This window comes from Clinocottus analis, unplaced genomic scaffold (genome assembly GCF_023055335.1).
Source record: "Clinocottus analis isolate CAN_PGR_092001 unplaced genomic scaffold, fCliAna1.0.p SCAF_14, whole genome shotgun sequence".
Taxonomy (NCBI): domain Eukaryota; kingdom Metazoa; phylum Chordata; class Actinopteri; order Perciformes; family Cottidae; genus Clinocottus; species Clinocottus analis.
In genome coordinates this window covers 8,925,498-8,948,892 of record NW_027175865.1, presented here as the reverse complement: position 1 = coordinate 8,948,892, position 23,395 = coordinate 8,925,498, and the positions used below count along the sequence as shown (strand labels likewise).

At 43.0% G+C, this 23,395-nt stretch overlaps 1 protein-coding gene across 4 annotated transcripts in view; it reads right to left on the bottom strand.

The window, feature by feature from the left end:
• Nucleotides 1-13,462, bottom strand: part of runx1t1 (RUNX1 partner transcriptional co-repressor 1) — a 59,636-nt gene extending 46,174 nt beyond the window's left edge. For all 4 annotated transcript variants that reach the window (XM_068575154.1, XM_068575156.1, XM_068575155.1 and 1 more), the window contains exon 1: nt 12,932-13,462. In XM_068575154.1, the coding sequence (XP_068431255.1) occupies nt 12,932-12,959 (28 nt within the window). In that variant the 5' untranslated portion in view covers nt 12,960-13,462. The remainder of the gene's footprint in view (nt 1-12,931) is intronic.
• Nucleotides 13,463-23,395: the final 9,933 nt, after the last annotated feature.

Here is a 23,395-nt window from a genome sequence, read left to right as displayed (position 1 = left end):
CACAGCAAAAAACGGAGTGGCAGGGTGATGAAAGATTGAGACGCAAGTTAGGAGATGGAGAGACGAGAAGAAAGCGAAAGGGAGACATTTGAGAAGAATAGATAGAGAGTAAAATGTGTGGCAATACAGTTTGTCAACGTCACCTCCCCTTCTAGTCTTTCTTGAGTAGGCGTTGCTATTCTCTTCTCTCTGCATCACTGGGTGGCGCTAACGATACATCTGTACACCTGCCAACTCTCTCTCTCTCTCTCTCTCTCTCTCTCTCTCCCCTCTTCCTCTCCTTTTCTCTTCTCTCGCTCAGTGAATCACTGTGACAGCCTGGCTTGGCGGTCATAATTAACTGAGTGCACTAGCTATTGCAGCGCCCCACCACGGAGAGCAAGTAGTCTCACAGGGAGAAACTCATAAAGCACAAAGTGGACAGAGCTCATAGTTAGAACTGCCACGCGGTGCGACGCTCGTGGCAAATGGTACATGGAGCTTTTCGAGTCTTTCGACCACGCAAAACGCTTCAACACTACATGACAGTGATGAGAGGAGCTACCACGCAAGGTGCCACATCAGTACCATAAACACACTGTCTTGCCCTCGGACACATCGACACGAGATCGCGGAGCTGGGGATCGAACCGCCGATCCTCTGATTGAAGGAACCTACTGAGCCACAGCCCCATCATATTGCCCGATGTGTGGGTGATGAATTATATGTGTGGATACAAACGTTCTAAATTGTGTGTGTTGATGAAAGGTATGAGGTAATAAAGGGTGTGGTTGGCTCACCTACATTATTCATATAAAAAAAGCGCTATAAGTTACCAAATTATCCTAAAAAAAAATCTTGTTCATATTTGTTCATGTTAAATGAAGAGGGTTTATTTGACAGTGGCATTTAAGGTCAATATAATTAAAAATGTCTGTCTTTTGGAGATAAGTATATGAATGTATGCTTCTGAGTACCAGAGGAAAACCGTACATGTTTGGTTTCATCATCTACATGTAAAATACACACTTGTCCTGTCCAGCTATGGAACAAATTGCTTTATTAAGTTATTTTAACAACCAAACCATCCAAATAAACTACCCGATTCTCATTATCAAAGCCACACTTTTCCAAAAGAGAGGGAGACAACTTATATGGATGTAAGTGTTTCCACCAAGAAATTGCACATAAAAAAATCTGTTTCACAGGAGTTATGGTGCACTAATGGAAATGGTGCTTCAGTTCCTTTAACTACAGCAACAGGAACCAGATCATTCCTGGCTCCCCTCCCGGCCCCCGGGGCCCAGGGCCCAGCCCAAGTCACCACACAATGGGCCGGCAGAATGAGAGGAACCGCCGGCCATCCAGAGATAGCCTCGGTGGTCAGGAACCAGAAAGGGAACCAGAAGGGGGGAAGAGGATGGGAGCCTCGAGAGCAATAGAGAGGAGATGGGTGGGGATGGTTGGCTGGTCGGGGTCAGGTTGTGTGTGAGGGGGACAGCGTATGTGTGTGTGTGTGTGTGTGTGTGTCCATATCACAGCCAGTATTGCAGTGTTCCCATCAATGTCTAGTTCTCATGCAAAAACAAACTTGCACGCACATACGCACAGAGATTCTACTCAGCCAGGTTGAGCCAGGATGTTTTTGTTTGTTTTCAGGTAATAAAAGTTGGAACATGTAGTCGTTGGATTGAAGGCGGATGGAGGATAGTTGTCGGAGGAGGAGGGTGGTGGTGGGAGCGATGACCTTGGGCCTGACCTTACTGTCCTGCCTGCTTCCCTGGGTAAGCAGACTGTCCTATCTGGCTCCTTCAGACATGGTCTGGGGCATCAAACAGTGAGTCAAACCAGAGCAGCCGTGGACTCTGAACTTCCTGATGCAGTTAGTCGTCGAGGCAAACATTAAAAAAGTGGAAGATGAGAGTTAAGTGAGAACAAGAGGGAAGTCTGAATGTAGTCCTGATCCCCCTGACCGAATCTGGACACTGCTCTTATTTGTGGGTCTTGGGGGTGAAACACACATGCAGACACACACACACACACACACACACACACACACACACACACACACACACACACACACACACACACACACTCCACTGTTTCCATGACAATAAGAGGAGCACATATGTTATCCCGTCTGTTGAAGGACTTTGTAACTGTGTATTTTAAAAAGTGCTAAATAAATACTTATTTACATCCACACACATATGTGCACACACACACACATGCAAATATACAAGACAGGGAAAAAGAGACAATGGAAGACAGCAGAAAGGAAATACAAAGGCCAATAGAACAGGAAGGTAGATTTTCTTTCAGTGAAGTTGTGACAGGAAGGGACTGCTTTACTGCAGTAGCAAATAAAATGACCAATAACTCAACGTACATCTGTGACTCCCGTATTATGATGGACTTGAACAAATCAAAAGCTTGTACGCACATCTCTGTTTTTGTGCTTTGGCCCTGTGTCTGGCTGGTAAAATGAAACACTATGCCCTTGCTTCTTCCTCTGGCACAAATGTACCATTACTGCTGTTCTGAGACGCTAGAGAGAGAGAGAGAGAGAGAGAGAGAGAGAGAGAGAGAGAGAGAGAGAGAGAGAGAGAGAGAGAGAGAGAGAGAGAGAGAGAGACTGTACAACCTTTCTGAACTCAGCAGTGTCCCAACTTATGCTTTTTGGAGGATGGAGGGACGTCAAATATGTGCCTTAAGTACCATATAAAGCATTTTTTAAATTGACTATTTTATTAGGATCTGTGAATTTGTTTTCATGAACATGTATATTTTTCAAATCCACATCCTATCTTAATTTGCTGGGTGTGAATGCAAACATTGGCACGTTGGATGTAAGACTGCATTTAAAATGACCCCAGAGTGCAGAAGATGGTTTGTCTTTCCTCACAACTGGATGTCTCCATCTATCTCAAATGAGGCAGCCTCACATCATCTGAAAAGCAAAGACGCTTTTTTAGCTGCAGGCTGTATCACATTTTACAAATTTTCTTCCACATACCATGAATATAGCTTTTTTTCCCCACAACTCATTATTCCCCAGTTGTACTGTAATTTTCTATTTCAGTAGAGTAGCGATATAAAATGTATACAGTTGCTCGCATGGAGCTGTGGTTACGACAAGTTAAATATAGGTTGACAGATTTCGTATGTTATTTTTCTTCAAATGCTGAAATGCTTCCAGCGTAGAGGCAGTTTAGCATTAATGGCTGTCTAAAGGAGAGACAGAGAATCTCAAAAACACATTAGAGGTCTGAAAGCTGAAGCTTGTATCCAGGCTCAACAAATTTGGAAACTCGTGAATGTTGTTGAACATCTTGTTCGGGGTACGTCTCTCTATCTCTCTCTCTCTCTCTCTCTCTCTCTCTCTCTCTCTCTCTCTCTCTCTCTCTCTCTCTCTCTCTCTCTCTCTCTCTCTCTCTCTCCATCTCTCTCTCTCTCTCTCTCCATCTCTCCCTCCGCTTGACTCTGTGGCTTCTGGCAGCCGTCTCCAGTGGTTTAGAGTCACTCACAAATGTGCTCCACTTGATTTTCTCTGTTTCCCACTGTCCCCTATTTCCCCAATTTCCAGGGTCTTGTTCTCCAACTGGCAAAGGCAAGCAGGCTTATACCAGAGCCACAAACACATAGACCTCACGCACCCTGCTTAATAAGATGGCTTTTATTCCAAAACACAAGAGTCTTATTCTGGATTGTTCCCACACTGGTCTGACTGAGCACTGGTACCTAAACTCCCAAGCATTACATCAAGTGTATAGTAGACATGGGCTATCTAAAGCTAAACTAATTTCTTGAGGATAAAATCATTATTAATTATTGAAACCAACAGTGTATATTCAGTGTAATCCCTTTTCTATGGTAACGGTAAACAAACATTGGATCAGGATAAACACACACGTGCTCAAGTGTGTGTGCCGTCCACCCTTGATCAGCTGGTGACTTGTTATTGTCCTATCAGGCAAAGGCCCGGGGCGTTGCACGACTAATGCGTTAGGGTCTTTGGCAGTTGGGGTATCTGCCGCATGTGGCTTGCATGTTTTTCTTGTGTCATAGCCTCAGGCAAAGTAGCAAAACCAAAGACATGTTGTATCTAAATGCAGAGCCTGCTCGTGTGACTCCAAATATGTTGTAGCTGTTTGCAACCTACCAATACAATTCTAACTTTTGCAAATGTCACCTCATTTGGATTTTGTTGCTAACCTTAACCAAAACTATATGTTAAGGGAAACCTGTCACTTTGATGAACTGGTGTTGTGTTACAGTAAAAGCCCTGATTTAATTGAACATAATTGGCGGTAACAATGAGCGCAGCATGCCTTTGTTAAGCAGCTGAATGACAAACGTAGGATATGAATATGTGGTGGAATGAGTGTGTGCATGTTTGTGTGTTCAAGAAACAGAAGCAAAAGTATTTTCGCACTTACAGTATGTGTCAATGCGTATACAGATCTGTTCACACGAAACTGTTTACCTTAACAACAAACACACCAGCAACACTATGCACCACCTTACATGGCACATTCAAAGCCCGCTCTGCATGCTTTTTAGATTGACAACCTTACCATATGGAGCTGAGCTGCTTGTCTTTGTCTACATATTCAACTTCTTACTGTCTGTGAGCATGTGAGAGAGCGATCTGGTGAGTGCACACCTGTGTGTGTGTGTGTGTGTGTGTGTGTGTGTGTGTGTGTGTGTGTGTGTGTGTGTGTGTGTGTGTGTGTGTGCATGCTGTATGACGTGCAGTTCAGCTGTGTGTGTGAGGTGGTTTTATTCAGAAACATAACGTTGCAGCTGCGAAACAATAACCACAGCTGTGAATTATTATGTGGACAATTTAATATTGCCAAAGAGGAAATAGCAAATTGAGATCTTAATTTTGCTGTACTGCTTAAGTGTGCAGTGTCTTCTTGTTAAGTTATTGGACGGTCTGTGATTCTATTCTCTTCATTCCTAAATGTGTAGTAGAGGTGCAGACAGAGGCCCAGCGGTCCCAGTCAAACGCTTTAGGGTAAGGGGCTTTCCTCTCACTAAAGCATCCCCAAAGTAACTATAAGTAATAATTTGTCCTTTCACAAGGGAAGCATAAAAACCAGAAACCCAAATTCTTTGCAGTCATGGAAAAACTGAAGAGAGAACAAAAAAAGCCTAAATACTTTATCTCCCGCCTCTCAGTGAAAGTTATTACATTTTCTGAATGGTATGACTTTCTAATAGTTAGCATATGTGCGTATGTGTGCACAGAGAGAGAGCAGTAGTTGAGGATAAGTTAATAGCACAAGCAGAGGGGGAACTGGGAACCCTTGGCTTATAAAGGATACTTGTTTCTCTGCCTCACCGAAAACCAGATGTTGATACAAAAGACATAGGGGGAGGAGAGAAGACAGATGGGCAAGAAATTACCGTCACTCGGGCCAAACATCTTGAAACATCTGCAAAATTTTTTCGGACCTTACAAGGGGAGATGGATTTATGCTCTCTCCTGGATTTTTATTGCTCCGTGAGAGCCCTTCTCCCTCCTCCGCTCTGCGCGTTCTCTCAGTGTTACCAAGACTCAAGAGTTTTGCTGCAATCTGGAGCTGGTTATATCCTGGAAAAAAGCTGAGATTCCACAAATGGCTTTATCGCGCGGAGGAGACAAACATGTCCGTACACTGCAGGAGCCATAAAACTTCAGAGAGCGCCGCAGTATGAGCCCAAATCTGCATGAGTCCAGTATCACGCCGACTAACTCGATATGCAACACTATAAATGTCAAGGTGCATTGCAATGCAGACACCGCTATGTGTGTGCAGACATCCTGCACATGTGGGGCCAAAAACATAATTCATATCATATTTCTAAAGAGTGAAGTTTGGTTACCATGGAGACACATCATCTACGCTACTATGAAACGCGCAGCTGAGGATGACATGTCCATATGGTGAGAGTACGACAGAGGGGATGAAACAGATGCTTTGATGAAAGGGCTGTCAATCGCAAATCCATAAGAGCAGCTGGGGTCATGAATGTATATTAGAAGACACCACAGAGACAGTTACAGACAAATAGATGATAGATGATAGATAGATAGATAGATAGATAGATAGATAGATAGATAGATAGATTGATAGATAGATAGATAGATAGATAGATAGATAGATAGATAGATAGATAGATAGATAGATAGATAGATAGATAGATAGATAAATGGATAGATGGATGGATAGATAGATAGATAGATAGATAGATAGATAGATAGATAGATAGATAGATAGATAGATAGATAGATAGATAGATAGATAGATAGATAGATAGATGGATAGACGGATAGATGGATGGATAGATGTCTATCAATTCATTTATAGACAGCTACAGCCTCACACCTAATCCTCATGACTCCCCCTTTCTTTACTTAACCACCATCTTCAGACAGAAAACAGGACTTTTTTGTATCCCCTTGGAGAAAGTAAACATTAAGTGTGATTATTTGGAACATAATCTTCTTTTTTTGGAAATAGAAATGCCATCAAATAACATTTTGTTGGGATAAAATGGACTGTAATTCTGTTCCTGGCGAAGATTTTATCGACTGTGAGCATACAAACACTTAGCGGGTGGCGAGTAACAATTCAGGCTATTGAAGGTTGGATGTGGATGTGGGGCGGAAAATACTGGGGACAGAAGTTAAACAAAATAGGGCTTTTACTTGGCCCCATTTGGGGAAAATGGCCCAGCTCCTTTCATTTCTTTATGTAACCCCCACTGTCTCCTGTGCCTCTCTCTCTTTGAACCAATTTCCAAAATGGCCCTTCCTCGAAATAATTGACACTCTGCGTTTATCATTTGAGGCACCTGCTGTCGGTTTGACAACAAGACAATCAGACGAAGCGAGTGGCCTTTGTCCCATTGTCCCATCTCCCTGTTTGTCTGTGACACTAACTGACAACAGCTGGAAGCCCTCTCTTCCTACAATACCCATCATGCAAGTCAAATTCAACCACCAAAAGAAAAGAGCCTCATTATTTGGCTGCAGTGGTGTGATTTTAACCAGCAAGTAGAGGAAACAATGATTTTGTTGCGTCTGTCTCCTGATGGTAGATAAAAGACTTGCAGCAACTGGAAGTCCTAAAACAACATGGTTCGGTCTGCTCTGCAGTTGTCGACTGCATTTTATTACGGTTATTAAAGAAACACGTCTTATATGCAGATGTGTATCGGCTGTTTGCTTCTCCTCACGCACACACCCGTGTGCTGCCACACATATGGCTTCAGACATTCACAATATGTCAGCAGACGCATGCGCCCATCTCCCGAAACAAACACACACACACACACGCACACACACTCCTCCGTCTTCTCTCTCTGTGGCTGTAATTGACTGAATACGTCAATAGTCAGAGGGAGAAAACAGAGGGTCCACTGTCTGCATCTATTGATCTGCGCTTCTCTCTTTCTCTCTCTCCCTGTCTGCTGATCTTAATTACACTTCTTTTTACCAGGCTAGTTGGGCTCCGGCAACTGCCCTTTTCATAAAGTGTATCGTCCAAATCCATACATCAAAATTAATGAGAGAGAACCGAGCTGTAAATCAAATATGAGGGGCATCCAAGCTGATAAGCAGGGACGGCGATCGTAAATTATGTCCTTTTAAAACAGTAACAGAAGGGTTGAAAGAGAATTATTTTCACATGCAGGTCAATGTTAACAATGTTGAATTTTCATGGAGGAAGCAACCTCGGTTGAGGTGATTAAAAGTGCTAAAGCGTGACGGTCTGAAGTGAGGTTTCTCCCCCTCACGCTCCCTCTTTCTCTTCCTGTTCCTCTTTCTTTGTCTCTTTTTTTGTCAATTTGTCAAATTTTGCGCCTGCCTGTTTTTTGTTTGTTTTAAGAGATGTCTATCTGCGATCTGCCCTCCACCCCTCTCCCTCGCATGCACGCACGCACGCACGCACACGCACGTACGCACACACACACACACACACACACACACACACATACACACACACACACACATACACACACACACACACATACACACACACACAGGGCCGAAAGGACTTTTATGGTCAGGTTTTATGGACTGACAGCAAAGCAAGCCGGTCCATTCTTCAACAATTGTCCTCTGGTGAACTATAGGGTGAAAAAAAGGCTCCTAATCGCACAGTTTCACAGCTCATACTCGCCATCAATCAAACCTGTCTGTGTGTCCTCTGCATTTGTGTGAGCGCGTGTGTACGCACATGCTCCCACCACCAACATCCTAAACCTCTCCTGAATCACAAAACAAAAGCTATTAGAGATGGCGGCGCGGTAATCTCTTTCCACATGTGCCCACACACGTACACACTTTCCCTCTTCATACAACAGACACAAAAGACATGCAAAAACATACACCACCACAAACACACGCACACACTTCTACTAAATTTTAAATGTAAATTGTGTGACAGGTGAATATTGAAGAGGTGAGCGATAATGGGGAACATCTTCACTCAGCCACATTATCGCCGCTGCGCATCACTGAGAAGTGCCCATTCAATATCGTTACCTTTGCCAGAATGCAGGGAGGAACACACTTTTGTGTGTGTCCCTTTGTATTCATCAGACACACTGTATAGACACCTGCATGTGCACTTATGCTCACACACACACAGTCACAGAATCACATCCAGTGGCTTATCTTTTGGAATAAGAAAAGGGGCTTGTCAGGATGGCACGTTGTACGTATGTATGTGTGTGTGAGGGGAAGGCAATGTGCATTAGGGCGATTACAATATCAGCCGACGCCAGATGGAGGCAGGAAAATAAACAGTGGGAGAAAGAGAGAGAGAGAGAGAGAGAGAGAGAGAGAGAGAGAGAGAGAGAGAGAGAGGGAGAGAGACATCATGAGAAGGAGCCTAAGAGAGCTTCTGTGTGTGTGTGTGTGTGTGTGTGTGTGTGTGTGTGTGTGTGTGTGTGTGTGTGTGTGTGTGTGTGTGTGTGTGCGTGTGTGTGTGTGTGTTTGTGTGCGTGTGTTGCAGTCTGCCTGTGTGCGATACAGTTTGAGAAAGTGAAGTTAATTAGCAACTCAATCCTAGTCTTTATAGAGAGGACCGAGAGAGCTGTATGTGTGTCTATCAGTGTGTTTTAGTCCAAGAACCCTGAACTATAATGTAGATCCAGCTGGCCGTCTGTATTTAGAAATACTGATGCAGCTGTCTCAACTGTATGTTACTGTTTTTACAACAGTTAAGGAAAGGAAAGGAAGACGTTGGATCTGGAACTGATTCTAAAGAAGATTTCCATTTGTCTTCTGAATGGCTTGAAGTGCAAAAACCTATGAAGAATTATCTGCATCCTTAAACTTGATGAATTGTCCAACTGTGCTCTATTGGCGTCTTCTTCACTTGCTCTATAAGTCTTGCGTTATCTGGAGTAAAAACACGAACAAGGCCAATAAAATCAGTTTGTAGTGCTCATTGTTGACTTTGACATTAAATAAGCCCCTGTAAAGGCCAACTCACAACTACAATAAAACATAGACCTCTTGCTTTTGTGAGTGCTGGAGAGTGAGCACACACACACACACACCTGCACACAAATCCATATACAGACCCACACATATGCGAGTCGTTTTATACCGCTGCTCTTTCATGGACGATGAAATTCAATAAGCAGTGAAGAGAACTGCCCTCTCGCTGATAACCATCAATGGGCCTATTGATCTACAAGGGCGTGTGTGAAGGTGCATGCACACACACATTTGCACCGACTCCCTCCATAATTCACTCTGGGACTTGGTAAGAGATGGCTCTGAATAATCAGAGCAGATCTATACATCTTGAAGGAGTGCATGGAACAGTGGTTTTAGTATCCAATTTGACTGCTGACATTTGTCCCCTGACTGCACGGCTGCTTCCAATGAAACCAAAAAGCTCAACCATCTTCTTCTTTATACACCGTGCAATGGCAGAAGGATGGAAAGATGGATAGTGTAAGTTTTTGTGTTATTGGCTAACAAACCTTGATTGAAACCACATTGAACTCCAGGACATTGAGACATGATATTCCTTTTAGTCAACTGAAGCATCAGGAAAGCTCACTTATTCCAAGTATACGCAATAAACAAACAACAACCAAGAACCAAACTGTCTTGCTCTCAACAGCATTTCTATCATATGTCACCAGCCTAATACGTAACATAGCTTGTGTTTGATTCTGGATGCTCAACAAAACAGACAGCAAGAGATGTGTTTAGCTGATTATTTTGCAATTCACCCACCTTGAACTATACAAGCGATGCATTTTTTTCTGGGGATCATCCAAAACCAAGCCCATGTCTTTTGGTGGGAGAGTATTTGCATCAACATGTAGCTTTGATGAAGTAGCGCTCTACTGCTACAGAAAAACACGAGGGCGCATCAAGATGTAGCCGGCATATTAACTATGTTGAGTCATTATCACTTATTCACCACAAACCTGGACCGTATCCAAATGTCTGCGTGTCATACTTAAAAGAAGTGCTTTGTAATCACATCACAGTGCTGGAGCCTCGATATGACTCTGTGCCAAAGGAGAAATCAGTGTTTTCTCTCTAAAATAAGAGTAATTTATTGTTTGAGGCTGTGATCTAAAAGCTGTGTTTGAATTCATCATGTGCATCAGTGTAAGCAAAAAAGGCAACCTTTTGTTTTTCAACTTGCCAAACATGTATACCCATGTTTCTGCGTGTGTGCGCCAGTGTTTGAGTGTGTGTATGAAGGTGATAATAAAATGGCTGCCATCCTTTTTGCAAGACCACGTCTGTTTATGTGAGTGTCGGTCTGATGCATTTGACCCTACAGCCTGAGAGCTGGGAGGAAGAGGGAGGGCGGGGGAACAGGTGTGAGGCAGGCTGGTGGCTGGACAGATGGCCTCTGGAAGTGCTAGCTGATGCTGCGGAGCCTGGACCACTGAGAGTTAGCGGCTAACGTTAATACAAGTCTGTTTATACAGCTAGCACGGACGATGCAGCAACACAGCCACACACACACACACACACACACACACACACACACACACACACACACACACACACACACACACACACACTCACACATGTGCAACCAAATGCACACACAAACACAGTGATAACCTGCAAACAGTACTTATCATTTACTCTTCCCTCATCACCAGCTCTGTTTACCTTTCATTTACTCCTTCTGTCCCTCTGTCTCTCGCTCATTTTATCTCTGTAAACACACACACACACTCCAGGTAATGGTCTTTTCAGTCAAGTCACCACTTTAATGGAAGTCCCAGTGGTCACAGAATAGAAAGCAACAATGGATGACACAATGAACGACAGCCCGGGTAACCAATTAAAATAGAATGACCACTGCAGTAAATACTAATGATAGCTAATACTGATATTTGAAAACTCCTGATATTGCATCTCCATTTGGATCACTAAATAGGCTACCAACAACCCAATGAAATTCTAGTGTGATGGATTCACAGAAGAGATGAGAAGATTGTCTGACCTCAATGCAATTGCTCATAAACACGGATCCTTTGTATCTGTATGTAACTGGGCGAAGACTACATCTGCAGTGGGTCACGCTTTTTAGAGGAGTTAACAATCACTCTCTCGGATGCCTACAAAGCTTTGCATGGGACTGTTCGGCATGCGTAAAAAATGCCCAAAGCCCTGTGGATTTTACAGGAGATATTTTCCTCCCTCTCTAATCCGAGCTGTGAGAACAGGCGGGCATCGACAGCATGTTGAGCCCCAGCCGTCTCCTTCTCCAACCCGCATGTCTGCTTTCTCCTCGGTCGGGGGGGACACATACACTATAGCCCGAATCCTTTAATTTCACCCCTGCGCCAATAATAATAATAATAATAAAAACCTTTCATTTTAATTTTCAGTAAGTCTCAGCGGCTGGAGATGAAAACTTCATATGGATTTGAGCGTGTGACAGTTAGTGACGAGCTCCGCAGGATGTTTTCAAATGCAAACTCTGAAATGCAAAGTATCTCTGTGAGAGAAGGCTGCTCACTGAACACAGGGACGGCAAAGCATCCAAGTATGTTACCACAATATCTTTGAACAGAAGCATGTCATTAATGACGATTGGTCTTATTTAGACAACACTGAACAATTGTCTTCCAATAGGAATATTTGAATCAGTCAGTAAAAGCATGGCTTTGTTTTAATTTGTGATAAACACGCAGGCTCTCAGCACTTCGTGGCACATGATTGTCTCTCCCGTGCTGAGGAGTGGCGATGCACGTCCCGTTTTAGTGCCCATGCTTTCTGGGGATTTATCAGATGATTTTCACTTTGCATCTATAGGCAGATCGAAAGTGATTCACCCGACATGATCCGTGAATTTAAGTTGCCTGTTGCCCGAGAACAACTCTCCGTAGGTTCAAGCTCATGAATTGATATCCGATTTTTTCAGGGAAACGCGCAGGGGCAGCTGCGAGTGCACTAAACAAACTAAACCAATAATGCAGGGAAAGGAAAGCTATTTGTTCTTCTAATAACGCACCAATAAACTTGTTTCCTAAAGTGTATATTTAAATGGGCGGTCATCTTAAACTCCTCAACTTCAATTTATCAACTAACAAAACAACTGTGGTCATTGCTAAGCCTATTTATCCCACAGCACAGACACGCTTTGTTCGCTCTTGCAATACATTTGTCAAGCAGTTCATCTCAATGAACATACAATACAAATAAATAAAAGGCTATGTACTTACTGGCTTTATAGGCCGACATATGTTGTGTTTTTACACGTGTAAGTCCACGTCTACCACTCTGGAGCACAACAGCGTGTGCACACCTTACAATAAAACAAATTAAACAAATCATGATTGTCAAATTACACAGTGGATCAGCAGTTATTTCATGTATCTTCTTAATTTGGTCAAAATGCCCAGCCAAGGCGTAATAAATAAAACAAATCACAATAACAAGAGAGAGGCCACTTACACTGAAAAGAGGCAGAAATTCCCACCATGCGGTACGTTGATGTGAGGGCTAATTAATTTCCAGTCCTTTTGACTCCGCGCAAAGTCCCCTCGATGATCCGCTTGTATCGGGGAGAAAAGCTACAGAGTCCAGCCAGCTCTCAGGGGCTCAAGCGGTAGACTTCCAGCAGCCCAGAATGTGGTTCAAACTCCGACAAAAGAAGAAGGGCAGCTCACTGGTACAAGTGATCAGTCACTGGGGATAGGCAGGATGGAAGAAGCCGGGAGTCTTGTAAAAGCGCAGATGCAGAGAAGGAGGAGAGATGAAACAGAGATGGAGAGGGAGGATGCAGCAGTGCGCATGCAGGGCACCCGTCTGGTTTCCTATCCGTCTTTGGCACTTTCCTCCCAAATCCTTTTAAACGTCGAGTCGGTCGAGATCGTAGAAATCGTTTTGTTTTGTTTTTCACATATGAACATATGAGAGCAATTCATGCACACACCCTCGGTCAAAAGGGCTTCTTGTTTTCTGCTTCTCCGTCGGCGTGGGGAAGAGGAGTAGCAGCATTCTGCCTCCAGTCGGCGGTGCGCAGCAGAGCCAGGTGGCGGTGGGCGGCGCCGAGGCGCTGCTGAGGAGGGGGAGGCGGCGACTGGGCAGCAGCATCTGTGTGTCCTAAAACAGGTTGGAAAAAGCGGGGTCAGATCAAGTCGAAGTGTTTCCTACTGTACCAGCGGCGACCGAAGCTTCTTCACGTCAAGGGCTCAGCGAGATCACCACCGATGTTTGTTTACACAAGGACGCAAGAAGTTGGTCGAGGATAAAGGAAGACATCCTCGTAAATTTCTCCTCTGTCCATACTGGCAATCGCATCCTTTCCCAATGCATCCCCAATGCAATGCCAATGTACACAATGTATCGTTCTGTCCAAATAAACAACTAAAAAAGGTTTTTTATTTTTGACTGAAAACAAAACACAATACACCCACATTGTGTCATCACTAAAGCATCGCTCCCTTCTTGGGACATACTTGTATCGAGAGAAAAACAGTGATGTTATAACTGTCATCTCCAAATCAATCTCAGCCTGCCTGAAGCGATCAGAGGATGAAAACGTGCACGGATTTGAATATTCGGGAAATTTCCTAATGTAGTTCAAATTTGCGCTAAATTGGGGACATTATATTCTCTTTATGAAGTTGCATTTGTGTCTCGTTCCTGAGCACAATAGGACATTCTTGCACAGAAATGTAATCGCTGTGCCTAATCAATTACACTGAAATAGCTTTTTGAGGGAAACAATGATAATCCTTCATATCTCTGTTTACTTCCAATGGCTAGTAATGTGTTATTATATCCAAATACGTCTATGCCTACACATTCAACTACATATAAGAACAAGGTTATTTATTTAGTTGTGCTTGGGACCCCCTGAGCGTCCTCAGGGGCCCAGAGCGATCCTTTGAGAACCCCGCTTTGAGAACAACTCGCACAGCCAGCAGTGGAGTGTGATGGACGAGAACCAGCCAGTTCACAGCGAGTTGGTGTGTGTGTGTGTGTGCAAAGAAAGTTGGGACTGCATACATACACACACACACACACACACACACACACACACACACACACACACACACACACACACACACACACACACACACATCTCTATCTTTCCCTCAGCTGAAAAAGGCACAGGCAGACTGGCCTGCAGTAACCTAAGGCAAACACTTTCCTCAGACCATCTGGAAGTCATCTCGCCCGCAGAGCCGTGAAAGCACAGAGCAGAAGCTACGTTTACAACTCGGTGATAACAACCGGTCCACTTGAACTGTATGGTTGAACAAAGCATGCACCAAAGCCTGTTCATAACATCTCAGAAATTATAAGATCCGACTGTATTCTATTTTGCAATGCTCATATACCTGCAGGTATTTTGGCTGAAACGAAATAAGCAACAACGACTAAAGTTGACAAACTTAATAAATAAATATACATTTTCCTTTGGTCTATGTTCAGACTGCTACAAGTTACCCGGTCTCTTGTTCCTGGGAAACACAAAGGATACATTAGACTTGAAAAACACCTGTGTATTTACTGCCGACATATCTTTCATCTGGCATGCCCTTCGTCCAGTGTGTCGAGCATCGTTATCACAAAAGTAACCTCCTCCACTTTTGTAACATACTGTATGTAAAACATTCAGTGGATTATTAGCACACCATCGACACAGAGCTTATGTTCCCTCAACGCAATCTCTGTGGGGAAAAGATGATGCCATTAATGGCAATTGTTTGCAACAGTGCCATTGTGCATTTCTCTTTTTTTCACCTCATCTTTCCCTCTCTTTCATCTCTCCCTTGTCTCGCTGCTTCTGCGATGAGTTTTATTGTGTTCTCAAAGGGAATATAGATAGATACTGTCTCTAACTCTCTCACAAGTGCACAGCAAGGACTTGGTGTTCTGCTTCCATTTTCCTGTCTGGGTCCTTTTGTCAATTTATGACAATGGCAGTGCTACGCAGGATGTGTGAATACATTTAGGGAAAGAAGGTAAGGGATGGAAAGAGAGGGCGGCGGTATTGAACGATAAGACGCGGTTCTTAATGAAAGGACGTAGGACAGCTTGTGGTGAAAACGTCTTTGAGAAGAGAAGAGTTAGGCGTGAGAAAGATGCAGAGGTAATGTGCCCACTCAAACTGAGCAACTTAATGGGGTCAGAAAAAGTAGCGGGGCTGTGAGGATGCCGTCACTCCTCGCCTATTTGTGTCCTCTGGTTTGTTCCCGGAGAGCAAGTTCTCTCATGGCAATCACAGTGAAACATCTTGACGGCCGGAGGCACAAAGATAGGCGTTGAGGAAACCTGCAAGGGAAAAGAGAATAGGGCAGTGATCTGTGTGTGTGTGTGTGTGTGTGTGTGTGTGTGTGTGTGTGTGTGTGTGTGTGTGTGTGTATGTGCTTGTGAGTGTTTGTGTGTGTGTGTGTCCTGCGATAACGGCGTGCGAGAGCAGGAAACACACAGTGCCTGTTTTTGCTGCAGGGGTTCCTGGAAGTCGGCCGCCCAGTGTGATCGGCAACATGCACACACACACACACGCACATGTAAGGACGCACACACATATACACACAGGATACCTCGCCTCTGAAAGGGAAAAACATGCTGCGTCTGATACATGTGGACACAGACAAGCAGACTTCCTGCATTTTCCCACCTACTGGGCGGCCACCTGTAACACAGTAACACACACGTGCTTGTGCACGCACACCTACACACACGTACACACACACCCACACACACACACACACGCAAACAACATTCGTGGAGACAAAGCCAGAACACACCAATTTAAGTTGGGAGTTGACAGTAAACAAGTGCCATTCGAACCCCCGTTATTATCTCGCATCGGGTCAACATTGCCTGAGGCCAAGCAGCCTCCCATCAACATCATCACATCACCAGAACAGGATAAGCAGAAAGACAACTAATGAAAAGAAGCGATGGATTTTTATAGACTGGTGTGTAGCATTTTATAAAGATCTATTGGCTAAAATCTAATCTAATATACTTAAGTATTTCTTTTGTGTTTAATCACCTTAAGCACATCTTTCAATTACCTTAGAATGAGCCCATTACATCTGCACACTGAGAGGTCGTCCTTACTGAGACAGCCACCATGTTTCTATCATGTTTCTACCAGAACTGACAAACACAACACTGGCTCTACATGAAGTCATTCCCATTTTCAGGTTTTTAAGTCAATCGCCATCGTTCTTCTACACGCTTGGCACACAGAAAATAGAATAGTTATGGACATTACATTGCTTTTCTGTGGTCATTTGACGACAACAAAAGTAAATGTTGATTGTTGTTAGTTGGTATGTTGATAACACGTCAATGGGGCTGTAAAGTGTGGCACTTTAAAGGTATTAAAGCATGGTGGAATCATCTGGCTATCGCAATGTGCTTTCCTACACTCTGACAAGAGTGTGTGCATTCAGCTTCTGTTAAACTTCCCTGATCTACTCTTTGTATTAGCTTCGTAATGTTACTACGCCGCTATTCGTTTCAGTTGTTACTGCAAAACCATCATTGAGTCTGTGACTTGCTGCAAGTGGGTTTAGTTGATATGGATGCTAGCTTGTTACAGCGGTCATAATGGTAGCAGTACACATACACATGAGTGTCTACTGCTACGATTTGAATGGAAATGTCTCATCTACTGCGGATCCTATACAATCATGTCTACCTGCCTGTTTAGTTGAGTCATGCTTCTGCGTCCTAATATTCAATCGTTATGGTTTTACTTTTGGGTCATCAGTGTGTAGATATACTGTAATGGTCTATTCTGTTTTAAAGTATCTCTTGCACTTTAGTCTCCAAAATGGTCAGTGATGTACTTGTAAGAGTATACAGTATATGTGAGTATTACAGAAATACAGGGAGCAATCCAACTGTGTATACAATAATTGAAATTAGACCCATTTTGACGAATTACAAAAGTAGAATGTGACTTACATATTAATGTGTAAGTAATGATAATCCAGAATTGTAAAACACTGACGTGCGTCTATAAAGAAGCTTGTCCAAGGTAAAACTACCTTGAAGTTGTCCTCAAGTTAATCAGCAAAGATTGAATAACTGATGAATCTTTTATGGAGAGAATAAATTAAAAAGTAACATTGATGGAGACAGGGAGTGCCAGTTTGTCAAGGGACATTCAATAATAACCCTCCCAAGGTTAACTGATTAGAAAGTGCATACACTAGAAAGAGTCATGAATTTTGTGTTAACTGTCTTACAATTGATATTTGAGGAAACATTTAGGGGTTATTGATTTAACTGGCAGTATTTATGCCACATGACATTCCATCATCAACATGACATTTAAACACACACACGACATACTAAACTGACGCAAACACAATTTTTTTTCCAGTCACAAAATAACTAATTATTGGAATATGACGAGCAACTTTGCAATGAATTCCATTTAACGGCTCAAACTAAATCCCTAACCCTCCTTATATAGAGCTGGAAAGGGATTGTGGGAGTGAGGAATAGAGACAGAGCTGCATGATGGGATAGCAGCTGCAGTGCAGCATCTTATGCAGGTACAGTGTCTGGAGAGGGATCTCACTCACACACTGGGGTATTATGGGATTCAACCCACCGTCTGGCTCCTAGCGAAGGAGAAGAACTAAGTGGGCGAAAACTGACAACCTTGCTGTCTTCCATGAGAATGTAAATGATCTTTCCAACTTTTAGAGAAGACTTGGTAAATGTCTTGACAGCATGCAAACATGTAAGACAATAACTTTCAAATCCCACCATTGACAATGCTGTCATGTTATGTCAGAGAAAAGCCATGTCTAATGAGCAAACCGATAAGTTGTCATCCTCACAAATATATCACATTTAAATGTGATGTAGGGGATTTTTCCTTTGTGAAAGTAGATAACTGTATCGTCTTTGCGTACATAAAATCCCCAAATGGCACATATATAGGCCTGCGCCTGACTTTGCTTCTCTCTTGGGGCTCGAAGGGTATCCCGCAATGCTTTGAGGGTCTTGCATTTTCATGTGAACACGGTAGAAACTCTGTGCCTGTTCGCTGCCGTCGCTCCCATGTTTCTTCTGGTTGTGAAAAGAAAAAAACTTGACATATAAGATTCGAGAAATGTTCGTTTTATTTCTTCGGAAATCAGTTTGGCAGATTTTCAGTTTTTTTCTGTAGTCAAAGTGCCTCTGAAAGTTGACACCCGATTTTACACGAGGGGTGATGGAGTGAATACATTTGTCAAGATGGGACCACGATTTAACAACTGCAAGTGTACTTAATAAATGAGACCTTTAAAAGGCATCTCGTAAAAATCAGGAAGCCTGGTATACTTCACGTATCCTGAGATTTAAAACTTACAAAGACAACTGCTCAGAGACAAAAACGTAACATGAGCTCCCACCATATCCAACGTTTTTACCCAAAAATAGGGAACATATTATGAAAATGCAATATAAGCAATTCAATTAAGTTTTATTTTGTATAGCCCAAAATGACAAATTAAAATTCACAAAAAATATCATAGAACCTATTCATGTAATGAGTAGTAGGCATGAACCATGATCCAGGCACAGCCACAATCTATGTCACTAGAAGGAGATAGAGAGGAGGGGTATCAGCAGGGCTGCCATGTCAGGAGGCAGGAGGCAGGAGGCAGCAGGCAGGAGGCAGGAGGCAGGAGGCAGGAGGCAGGACCGGCCCCAGAAATCCACGGTCCATGGAAACTTGAGGTGAGGAAGCACATGGCTCCCGGGAAGAAGTAGAGTTTCCTAGCCTGTGAAGGTTTTGCCCTTTGTAATTTCTACCCTCAAAGCTTTTGTTTCGACAGTGGTAACTCCTTTGTTATAATGTCACTCAGTGGATGAATCATCTTCTAAGCCTCTTGATGTTGGTCAAACCAATGGAATTCATTTGATGAAACTACTCGTCAGCTCAGAAAGTAATTAACCACCTAACATTACTCCTTTGTCTTGGGAACAACAAATGTGTGCTCATTGTTTTCCATGACTCAAGAACACACTTCCACTGTTTATTCTCTTCACACAAGGACACATTTAGATGAATGAGCAATTTGAAGGAAAACGTTGCATTCATTACCATTTCACAAAATTGTCGTAACAATTTTGCCAAAATGTGATGGATTAATTTGACCTGTGTGTGTTTAGTGATACAATGATAACTGCATTATTTGATTCTACTGTAGATTATAGCAGATTTAGAAAAGTTTGAACATATTGCATTCAATAGTATTATGGTGGAATTCGTATGATGAGTCTTCTCCATCAACTATTGGATAAAAGGCATTGTTGCTATCCTCACACAGTCTAATCAAATGATTTAGGTACCGAGGGAATACTCACACCTGAGGCATTGAATTTACAATGACATTTCCTCATGTTAGAAAGAGATTTGGGAGGACAAGCAGGTGATGCAATAGGAAAGATATAATGTAGAAACAGCAAGGATCTTTGAGGAGAAAAGAGAGAGATGACAGATTGAGAAGAAGGTGGAGTTAAAGTTTTTTTGAGCAGCTAGTGTCTAACCATGTCTGCATACTTACATGAAACAGTTCTTCCACATATGTATGCATAATAGCTGCCAAAGGGTGCTGTGATTGGCGGCGAAGCTTCTGGCCCCATCCATCATCATCACCCACCTTGCTACACCTCGCTTGCGGACCCGACTTCCCAACTTCCCCCAAATCATCGGCCAGATGGCCCTCGCCAACACTCAGCCGCTTTATACACCTGATATGAAGCTATCCGTCATCCGATAACGACCAAGCTTTGGCGGTCCCCCAGCTGGGGCCTCTGCTGCAGCACTGGGCACTGGCGGGTATTGGGGATTGGGTGATGGCGGGGTGGTGCACAGCCTGACTGCCCCTCTGATGGATTAATGCCAGGTAGTGTGGCTGGGGAGGGGGTGGTGGGGCTGAGGGGTGTCCCCTAATAGGATCCACAGTCATCCAGTGGACCGTGGAACAGGTGGAAGGAGAGAGAAGGACAACGAGGAGAAAGAGAGGTGTGTGTGGTAGGATGCAGTACAACGAGATGGAGGGGAAACCAGAGCAGCTGCAGCAAAGTAAAGAAGAGAAAAATGATGGAAGGACCATTGAAATACACCAAAAACTGTATAAAAGAGAGAACAAACAAGACAGAAGGAAACGGTCCACTCAAGAACAAGATTTGTGTCAAATTTTAACCAGGATGGTTGTTCCCTCGCCTTAACAAAGACGTTTTTGTGTCTGAACCTAACCGAACTTTGATTGTAGTGATTTCAAGACAGAAGATGGTTTTATTTTTGCAACAGTGATTTATATTTTTTTTCGGAGGGCTCTCCCAAATAATATAGCATCCGGCAGAGAGAAGCTTACACGTGTCATCCGTGGAGGACGTGGACAAAAGATGACCCTGTATATGTTTGCATGAAACAAAATGATTGACTGTGAAAGCAGACACAATGGGACGGAGAAAATGGGGGCTTTTGTTTTCATCACATTTTTAATGATGACAACCGCGTTATGGCTGACACAGTAGAAATATTATACCTACAGTCCAAATGAGGGCAAAATTACATTCAGCCCATTAAAATGAAGTGCGGTCGCCACATCGCATGAAATGTGCTCGGCTGTAAATAATGACTTTTTAAGCAGTTAGATACAATACTTTGAGTGTTAACACTATCTCGGTGTTAGGGTGATTGACAAGATGAAAATGCCTTAATGACTTATGTTGAGCCTAATGTAGCAGTGTTTCCGACTTACACATGCCAGTGCACAGCGAGGGAGGCTGGCAGCACAAATACACACATACACACCCTTGCACATTCACAGACATACATTTATACTGTGTGTTACACACACACACACACACACACACACACACACACACACTCACACACAGACTAGCAGTTCTCATTAGTGAAGTCAGTGTGCTCTAGGCAGGCAAGGCCCCTGCAGCAGTCTTCGGGAGTCAGAGGGGCCATTTGTCAGTGGAAAACAATTAGCGGGGAATGATCCGTTCCATTGGTTTTAATGAGTACAGCCGGGTCACTCTGCTCACAGCGGCAACACGCAAAAGGTCATCAAAGGCTGAGAGCGACGCACAACCAAGTCACACTCATAGGTAGAGGCACGGGAACACACATGGCGCGCACACACACCTCTGTTCACTTTCCCTGCTTTTTTTCTGCTTCCAATGTGCCATATTCACACATACTGATGCAATCACACACTGACAAATGGACACACCCTGACACCTCACCCCACAGTCATCCATTTCTCATCCCTTTCAGGCAATCCATCTCCCTTATACCGTCGCAGGCATTGAAAAGTCATCATGACAAGTGAAGTCTTGTATTATATTAGGAGGGTATTGTGAATGTGTACGTGACCTTGGATAGCACCTATGGCATACATATATATGTGCTGCACCACACTGCCCCATGTTAGCTGCAATACGGTAGCTATAGTAACATATGAAAGAGCCATATACCTGTATTTTGTACTTTAAAGGAGAACAATAGCATATAGTAAGCATGTCAGTAATGGGGATGCATGGATGTTAGTCCGGCATGCTGAATACACTGCACTCAGATCTATGACTAAAGGATTTCTGTTGTATATCTAAATGTTTGTCCTAACCACCTAACACACAATACGGGAGCAGTGGGGTGAATAAAACAACTTTAATTGTATTTAAATGTTGGAAGCTGTTGATACTTTATTCAAATTAAACTGTTTAATGGTTGTAGAAGCAGAGACTACTTCTGACGTATTTGACTATCTTGAAGTCAAGAAGGATTGACCAAATTACTCACTACTGACTTCATATTTAGGTTGATTACTTAACCTGAGGTTCATTAACCAAAACAGAAGACTGTCTCATTTTACTTGAATGTGGCATGGACGTATATTACAAGCACATACCTGTCCTACAGCTGCATAGTCCCACATCCCACTCCATCCAGTGTCATACTAGCCTATTTATTAGTCCAAATGTTTCTTTAACACTCACAAAGCTTAAACCTTGATGAACATAACATTTGCAATTTGATGGGGTTATTTCTGTGAAGGGATGATTTCCTTTTAAAATGTAAGAGTGTAAGATTTGAACATTTAATGTTTTTAATAAAATCCTAAACTGCATGCGCATACCCATACTTTAGGTAAAAGATTAGAAATCTGATAACAAATTCCATCTTTCATAGAGGAGACGTAAAGCAGAATACTGCATTTTGACCATTTAGTTGTTGAAAGAGATATTGAGACGAGTTTTAGACATCATTTAGCACTACTCTCCCATATTAGGGCACTGGCCTTCGACTGTAATTCGTCAATGAACAGTAGAAGAAGTAAAGGTTGAGAACTGATACCATCACAACATGGTTTTCTCGGAAGTACACGGTTGTATTTTCTAATGCAATATTTCAAAAAGGGCATCAACATCTGAGAATGGAAACATGGTTCCAGAGAGTTAAAGAGATGTAGACCACCAATAGAAACGCATGGAGAGTTCACGCAGGAAGAGGTTTTCAACACTTCACTGTTCTTAATGGCCACATTACGCGAGCAATGGCCATTCAGCGTAAGAGCCCACCTGGTTGAACCGCAGCCCCCGAGCCCCACACTGAAACCAGGGTTTCAGGGTTTGTGAACACTGTGACAAGTAAAGTGGGGTGGTGATGGGAGTTGAGATGTTTAAAAGGTGAAAGCCTTCAGCCCAAATTTGTACATCCCACCTTTAAGCTAGGCAAAATGCAGAAATGTCTTCAAAAGGCTTCTTTCTACACAATGAATGAGAGCTATTTAGATGCAAGTAATTGAATTTGATAAAGCCGGTTTTTAGCTGTAATCAGTTTATTTCTACAATATTTGTTCCTTGTAAATAAAACATAATTTCCATTGTTAAGCAATTATGAAAAATATGAAGAGAAAT